Source organism: Austrofundulus limnaeus, unplaced genomic scaffold (genome assembly GCF_001266775.1).
Source record: "Austrofundulus limnaeus strain Quisiro unplaced genomic scaffold, Austrofundulus_limnaeus-1.0 Scaffold19, whole genome shotgun sequence".
In the NCBI taxonomy this organism is placed as follows: Eukaryota; Metazoa; Chordata; class Actinopteri; order Cyprinodontiformes; family Rivulidae; genus Austrofundulus; species Austrofundulus limnaeus.
Window position 1 is genome coordinate 600,413 of NW_013952421.1, and position 8,893 is coordinate 609,305.

The 8,893-nt window shown below is 38.2% G+C and overlaps 1 protein-coding gene across 1 annotated transcript in view; it reads left to right on the forward strand.

The window, feature by feature from the left end:
- Positions 1-7,611: 7,611 nt before the first annotated feature.
- The window catches only part of LOC106514294 (MOB kinase activator 2), an 8,244-nt gene continuing 6,962 nt past the window's right edge, over positions 7,612-8,893 (forward strand). Inside the window, exon 1 of the mRNA XM_014003480.1 lies at positions 7,612-8,120. Coding sequence (XP_013858934.1) covers positions 8,038-8,120 — 83 coding nt within the window. The 5' untranslated portion in view covers positions 7,612-8,037. The remainder of the gene's footprint in view (positions 8,121-8,893) is intronic.

An 8,893-nucleotide genomic window follows, 5' to 3' on the forward strand; every position in this document is an offset into this window, starting at 1 on the left:
GTGTGTGTGTGTGTGTGTGTGTGTGTGGTTCTGTTCAGGCAATAATGACATGTGTTTTTTGTTAATAGGCCAGCATCAGTTCCTGTTTCTTTGCTTCCCGTATGGAAGTACGGTACAAAAATGTGTGTCTTGTAATTGTGGGTCGGCAGGAAGTCTTCCGTAAAACTTTGCTTTCAAATCATGCTGGTTAATTACAACCATTACTAATACTTTCTTTTTTTATTTTCTCAAACTACTTCAATTTTCACCCTGAGATTTTCAGCTAAACAAATAATAAACATAAACTGAACAGAACCCACAAGGCACAAATAAACAAATGGTCAAAATTATAGCCAAAAAAAATAAGTTATTAAATTTAGCTTTAATGATGTATTTGATGTTGGAACTGCCAAACAAAACAAGTCTTAATATGATGATATGAATATGAAAATGTTATTTTTGTTTCCCATTTGTTCAAATGAGCATTGTTTTGTATTTTATGTGGGTTTTCTCCCCACATAAAGTCGCAGCTCTGAAACTTAAATTACAGTTGGGATCATCAGTACATACATGTGTACTTGTACGGATTGTCCGTAAGTTATAAGGATTTTACGTCATTTTGCAGCTATACGGACGTATAGAGCAATCTCACGGATTTTTTTCAAGTCTTAACGGATTTTTTCAAAACCTCATTTTCAAATTGATCTAACATGTCAGAGCCTGTAGGACGATTTAAAAAACAATAAATAACATCGAACAGCCATCTTCCAACCTGTTCTGCCGCTAGAAATAATTTTAGAACTTTTTCCGCTCTCCTATTCCTCCTGCTTCGCAGCGGGTGCTTTCATGTCCGCAGACTTTTATACAGGTAAACGTCCGAAGAGGTTGACATGTATGTCAGTAATCATTGTATTTATAACTTCTTAATTCAGGTCATAGAGTATTTAGAAAATATGCATTAATTATTAAAGCCAAACAAAATATCAAACTTCTGCTCCAAACATTTTTTCTAAACCTCACTAATGCTTCATTCACCCTGGCTTTTTTTTGCAGTCAAACATTTATTGTTAAATGTTTTTTTTAGACTAATAATAAAACCTGGATTGGGGGTGGGGGGTCTGTATTACGCATTTTTAGGCACATAGTTCAATTCTATGCCACGACCAAATAATTATATTACCTTCAGTTGTTATGAAGATGCTGTATATATCAAAAATAAGTTTTAATTTGCATCATAACCTATCAAAATGCATGAAATTGGCCTCGGTCTGTTTAATAACCTCCCACCATTTCTGACGCTCCCACTTCTGCATGTTTTCAAACAAAGCACCAGGAGAGGGATGCTCTGTGGGGTGGGAGCTCGGCTGCAGACTGATCTCCAGGGAGGAGCTTTGTACCAATGGGCAGGAGTTTGTACCAGCCAGCGTTTATACAGCTCCACGTGGCTACCAGAAGATTCAAGGATTTCTCAAACATGCAGGAATGAGTCAAGGCAATACTGATGAGGAAATGATATAATATGAAGCTCAAAAAGTTGTTGTTGCATAATTTCACCCCTTTTTAAAAGTCCGAAAAGACAGGAGGTCCATCCTGAAACGGCAATATGCAGCTTTTGCTGCCGTCTTTTAGATTCTGTGTAGTATTTATTTGTCAACGTTTTGTATTATTTATTACCGAATGAGTCCAATAATAAGGTAAACCTGTAAAATAATTGTCAGAGTTGTCGAATGCACTCTGCTTTGTTACTTATCTTTGCCCAAAATATCTCCATGTGGAAAGACGCGTCATTAAAAACACTAAAAATGTTATTAAATTAGGAAACTAAAAACCCACTGAGGTCAAATTTAAAGCAGGAAAGTGTCTGGAGTGTTAGAAGTTTGTGAGGCCTTGTGAATGAAATTAAATTTATATTATATAAGAAGAAATATTATGAGTTAGTAAAGAAAATTACCACTAGCTGACAGTAACTAATTGCTATCTTCAAACATTATGCAATAGAATTTATTTATTTATTTATTTTGTACTTTCAGTTAATCCTAACCAATAGAAATCCTAATCAAAACTGAAAAACTGAGTTGTGATTAAGCCAAAACAACCCAGTACCTTTTCTCATGCTAGTTAAGCTTCTCTTTATTCTTTCTTTTTCTCTTTCTCAGGGCAGGAGCTAACTTTAAATGCGCATCATGTATATTACATGTATGGAACAACTCACACAGATTGTTATATTTAATTTAAAGGCACTTTTTTGGGGGGGTGCATTGGGTTTGCATTTGGTGGTGTCTCGATCCACCTTTTTTTATTCCCTTCTAGGAGGTGGGGAAGTTTGACTTGAATAAGTGAACTGTGTAGATATTTTATTTTTTGTTTGTTGTTTTTTATGCTTTTTGCCAAAGTGTGTCTTCCCACCAGTTTTACCACTGGGCTAATGTCTGTGAAGTAGTCCCCCACTTCCATGTAAATGTAGATTTATCTAAAGCAGCCTTTGTGTGACCTTCTTTCCTGTTGTTTATTTTTTTAAAGCATTGGGCTATCATCAGTGGGAGAGGAAGTACAGAGTTAAAGAAAATCCCTTAAACGCTTTCTTCCTGCTTTTTATCTGTCTGGTTACTTTTGAGCTGTTTGAAGTTCATGGACATGAGGTTTGCTTCGTGTCAGGATCAGAAGAGTGTAAAATAGAGCCTTCTTACACAACTCTATAAAATTTCCAACTTAAAGGAATAGTTCAGATCTTTTGAAATAAACAGAAATGGGAAATAAAGTATAAATCTTTCTGGATGGATGAGTTGACAGTTGATCATGAGAACCAAGACCAAAAAGGTTGTTGTTGACGTCCTAAAATGACTCCAATCTCAATAATTTCTTTGTGATTCATGCAAAAACTATTTTATAGACCTTAACATTGCTGTAAGTTTCACATTGCAAGGTTACGCCTGCAGATTCAATACCCTAGACTGACCATGGAAACAAAAATTGAAATACAAAACTGTCAGCAATGTGAAGGTGTATAAAACATTTTTTCACATAAACTGATATAAAATGTTAATAAATCTGAGTTGTTTAGGGTTGGCAGTGATCTCCTTTGTTTTGGCCTTGTATCCCATGAAAGTGATCCGATTCGAACTTTTTTGTTTTTTTCAAACTGAGGCCATTCAAAAAATATCTACAACAGGTAAGATGGTAACTGTTCATACTTTTCCACAGTACTCTATTTTAAACAGCAGCTCGTGAGCATGAAAATTGGTGGGGCGGACATTGTTTTCCTAAATCAATAAAAACACAATTTGCGGCATGTTTTCTGTAAAAAATATAGGCTATACTTTTAATCAGTTATTTGTGCACAAAGTTGTCTATTTTCTCCCTCACCGTCTCGTTAAAAAAAAAATGTTCGGACATAACAGCAAAAAGCCTCCCTCGCGAACTTATTTAGTTGTTGGAGAAATTGATCAGACAGGCAGCTACACAGCTTTCTGGATTAGATTTCCAAGAAAATTGTGAGTAGGCGTAATATTCTGCAATAAAGTGAAAGACGTCTTGTGAAATAATTTTAATAAAAGAAAAATAAAAATAAAACTGTGAACTATACATCCTCCATGGCCATAAGTAGGCCAATCTGATTAAACGGCCATTCGGAATCAAAATGTGTCATGTAAACACTTCATCTGATCGCGCATGTACACACACACACACACACACAAAAAAGCGCACATCACCTGTCGCTCAATCAGCCAGTGCAGTACCGTCTCCACCATTATTCAAACCTAGCACCATGTCATGGTGCTAGCATAAACTTACCTCAGTAATTTGCACACAATCGTCACAGATTAGATTAAAACTGTCCTACCTTCTTGGCAAAAAAAAAAAAAAGTCCTGTTCCTGTTTATGTCCTTAGTTCTTGGTGTTCAGTTCAAGCTTGCTCTCTGCTCCAAATCCATTTTCAAACAGAATATTTCCTCTGTCGGACACAAGTTTTGCTGAGTGATATTCCTGCGTTTTATGAGCTCACGTTAGGTTTACTGTTTGTATCAATGCGCTGAAAGCTGCAGAAAGTGTCCATAGGCCTGCATTTTTACCGCCCCAATGAGCCTCTAATCAGAGGAGTTGGTAATACCGATTATTGCCAGCAGGGGGAGTATATATTAACATGATAGGAACGCAGAGCGTCAGACTGTACCGCCCTATGACTGTAAATAAGTAAAAACCTGGGGTCAGATTTATAAAGGATTGTGTGGAAACCATACTAAAAATGAACGTACGGCCAAAAGGCGAAAATGGCGTACGCCAAAAAAAATTCAGATTTATAAAACCGTGCGTACGCATCTTTCTGCACACCTTTCCCTTTTAGATCACAGCTTCACCAAACCCAAAGCGTGACTTTTGCCGTCGTGCTGTTGAAATATCTCTTGTCGGGGAGGGGTCTATGGATCAGGGAGGGGTCTGTGGGTCAGGATCGTCTGAGGAGGAAGGAGATGAATGGATGCGTGAACTTTTATTTAAGATTTAAGTTTTTATTTCAAAGGTACTTATGGCTCAGCAGCAGAAGCATAAATAACACTGTTAAGAAAGCTAAAGTCTATCCAAAATCTAAGTCTGATTATGAAATGAAATTAAAAATCTGACAGTGATCATTACACAGTGTGGCTCTAATTCCTCACTTCACCATCTGTGTCGCAGTTTCCCGTCTCCAAAATGAGCGTACGCATGGGTCAGAGCTGGCGTGAGGCACCGCACATTTTCTCGTCAAGTTTGGATTTTATAAATCACAACCTCTGCGTGAAAAGTGGCGTACGCAAGTTTCTGGGCTCATATTGTGCGTACGCCAGTTTTGTAAATCCGACCCCTGAGCTTTAATCACTGAAAAACATTTTCAATTCAATTTAAAATTGTCAAAACAATTGAGAAGCACACAGAACAAAACAATAAATGGCAGGCTGCGTAAAAAAGCATTTTACATTGTTTATTAAGAGGAACTACTTTGTGGGGTGAATTAATATTTTTACCTGCCCTTTAAAGACGAGCAGCGGGTGATTTTAAAGGATCTGAACTATGGCTTTAAGCGTTGCATCTGACCATTAATGTGTTTGTGTATCCCCCGCGGGTTTGTTGTTTGGATTGTAGCTATGGGTTTGTTGCAATGGCATATAGTACAACACAGTAAACTTTAAGTGCCATTAAGTTTGCACATTAGCCTCGTTCACCTCCTCGGGTATGTGCTGTATTATCCAGTGTGTGCCCTAAACTTTAATTAAAGTAATAATAATAATAATAATAATTGGTGTTTAGTGTTTACCTATCCATTGCTTAGTACTTACATTGAGATCATTTCAGTTTTCTCCTTAGGTTATGTTTGTGTGTTTGTGTGTGAGTGTGTGTGAGAATGTGATGGAAAGTTGTAAGAAAGACACGTGTTCTTCAATGCCTTTTTTTTTTCTAAAATGGACTGATGCTGGTGTTTTTGTTTTTTTTTTAGAGTAATGTGTCTGTCACCTGTCGTCTGTTTAGCTTGTACATTCAGATATGAACCTAATAAACATGTCAAAAAGGAGAAGCACGGCTCTGTGTGTGTCTGTGTCACAGTCACGGCCTCCTGTTAAACAAACACACAGAGCAAACATAAAGACAGAGGGTGGGGTCTCCGTGTTTACCTCTGGGACAGGTGAACGGGGTGGATTGTGTTGCATCCTGGGTCATTTCTCCACATGTGAACTACACCCTCACATTATCTCCCTCTCTGCGAGCGTAAACCTGCCCGTTGCATACACCTAACTATGCTTCAGGCACAGGTAAAATGTTACGAGGGGGAGGGGTTTAAGACCCTCCCTTTTTGTGCTCCTAGACGTCTCCTAATAACTATTTTCATCCTCTAGTCTTATCTGTATAAAACTTGTGGGTGTGTGGTTTCAAACCGTGGCTTGTGTGTGTGTCATCACATTCCTCTGTTGCACACTTTCAGCTGCTCCGGCTTCCTTTTTATAGTTGTTCTCAATCTTTTGCATGCGTGTGTGTTTGTGTAAAGGCTGACAGCATTCACACTCTCGTTTTTATTTTTTATCTTTCCATACTTTATTTGCAAACCTAATGCTTCTTCAGGCTTTTTGATTTTTTTTTTAAGCCATTCAAATGTCAAAACTTTCAGCTCATTCAAGAGATGAGTGCTATGACATTTTGGCAGTGGTGGGCACAGTTCCACTAAAGCACTAAAGCACTAATGGGGGAACTGATTTCCTGATTAGTTCTTTAGGTCTTTTGCTAATTTTAAAATTTATTAGTGGATTAGCACTTGCTAAATTTAGAAGCACTAACTGAGGTCTATAAATGTTATTGATCATTGTTAACAGCTGAGGGTGAAAGTTGTCACATTTTGTTTATATATGTCACTTTTCCACCAGGTGACAATATATGAACTCATATATGGCTGTGGAATGTCAATGATGAGGATTAAGAGAGCAACATGGCAATATGTGACTCATGTTGTCTGTTGAAGAACGTTCATGGGTTGATTGGGTTATTTTAGTGCTTTAGAATTAGCTTTTGCTAAAAAAATTTGGTGCATTAGTGCTTTAAAATTAGGGGACCTAAATATCTGAGTTAGTGTTTTAGGGCTAGTGGAAATAATTTTTAGATTGGTGCTTCCACAACTGCATTTTGGGTTTTGTAATTTATAAATAATAATAAAAAACAAACAAAAAAAAAGCTTTAAACCAGGGCTAATCAACTAAATTGCTCCGGGGGCCATAGTTACTGCCAGTCAACAGCTGAGGGGCCGAACATCCAGCCATTAAATTTATTATGTAAATAAACCAAGTATTACAAAGATATGTTACCTTTGAAATAGTTTATTTTGCTGCATTTAATCATGAATGCAACATAGAGAACCCTATAAAAGCAGTGATAATTACACATTATCAAAAACAAAAAGAACACATTATGCCTCATATTTGACACAAATAATATTTTAACATCTCTGACTTGACAAATTATTAAACCAATTTTTTTTTCACTTTCATCATTTTATCTTCAACTGCTTGTAGTTTTAACTGTCTTGAGTGTTTATAGAAATGGTTTTTACCAGCTTCTAGCCAAGATTCTGACATTTCTGTAAATACCAAACATGTCTATGTTGAACTAAAAGAACTTGAGTGATTAAAGAAAAAATCAGGGGTTAGGGCTTAAGAGATGAATAAACCAATTGACTGGCCGAACTTTGGTCACTCGCGGGCCAGATGTGGCCCGCAGGCCGCCAGTTGAATAGCCCTGCTTTAAACATTTATTTTTCATTGAAATGCATTGAGATTTATACAGTTCTCGTATTCCAAATGTGGTTCAATATACTTACTTTGTTTTTGTCGTCTTATAGTTTTTAAGCTTCTGTTTAGCAGCTTTTAGAGCCGTGGAAGCTTTTTGTTATTTTTAGTTAGCGTTTTCCAACTTTTAGCTAGCATTTAGTTTTTTATATTTTTGCTTGTGTTCTGCTTCGTTTTTTAAATTTCAGGTTTAGTTTCCGCAGTCATTTAGCTCTTTGCATTCACAGAAAATTACATTTTTGTAGTTTTCTATTTTTTTTTTAACTTTTACACTCATAACCCACCTGTTTCTCATCTGCACCTGTCTGCTACCTCCGTGGAGAGCGTGTGTGTGTGTGTGTGTGTGTGTGTGTGTGTTGTGGGTGGAGAGGGAGGCGGAGTTGTGTGTTGTACTTTTATGGGTTGTGGAGAAACCTGCCTGTCTGCTTCCAGAGGAGAGAGGAGGAGCCTGCTGGGTGTGGGACTCCAGACAAAGGAGACATAAACACACTGACACTGGATGACTGGAGGAAAAAGAAAACAGAATGAGACGACTGTGAAGCTTGTTTTATTTTTTTATTTTGGTTGTAGTGGAGGTTTTAATCCTCATCTGGAGCTGCTCCATCTGTCATTTTGGGGAAACATTGTGAAAAAGGATCTGTGTGTGTAAAAGTGTGGCAGCTGAGCTGAGGTTGACATATGTTCCCCCACGGTGTGCCGGAGTGGGATGGAAAAGTGGGTCCGGCACAACAAACTGCTCAGCTCTTAGCTCCACGCCATGGGAGGCTGCCATAGCTACCCATCAGCTACGAAGGTCGACAGCAAGACTCCTCAGCCTTCTGACGTTCGCAACGAGAAACTGTAAGTTTCTTTTCTTTTTTTCCCTCCCTCCAGTCTCTTTTCCATTCAGTTTCCATCAGTTCTGGAAGTATTCAGGTGTTTCTGTGTTTAAATGGTGACTCTGATTAACAAAAAAAACCTTCTAGTTATTAATAACTAGAAGGTCTGGCTGCACATGGACCAGAGGAATGTCCTTCATGGATGTGTGTTGCATATTTGTCTGATGCCATCAGTGATTGTGAAATCCCTCTTCCACCAGCAACACATGTCGAGAAGCGGTTTGAACCAGCAGGAGGAAAATGTGTTTGAGTTTGCAAATGTTTGCTTTGGAATAACTTTTTTTCTCTCTCTCTCTTCTTTGCAGCCATGTTGGCAGAGCGGGAGAGGCCCCTTTAAAAAAAAAACTCAAATCAAATAAAAAAGAGCTGAAAATAGGGGAGCAGTGTGTACAGGGGAATTTTGTTTACACACAAACACAACAGTACACGGCACTCTGGGTTGTTTGTGTGCTGATAGCAGGCAGGAGGTGGTAACTGGGTTAACGGCGTGAATCATGGAGCTGAGCAGGATGTTGGCAGGAGAACTTCCTGCGGATGGTTAGGAAAGTTTGACACTCGTGTTTACATTCCCTCCTGTCACTGCTCTGCTCCAAGACAAAGACCTCCTGTTTAAACCGATAAACACATTTCTCTGCATGGCCACACATATTTACACCAGGAGAGGTGTGTGTGTGTGTGTGTGTGTGTGTGTGTGTGTGTGTGTGTGTGTGTGTGTGTGTGTGTGTGTGTGTGTGT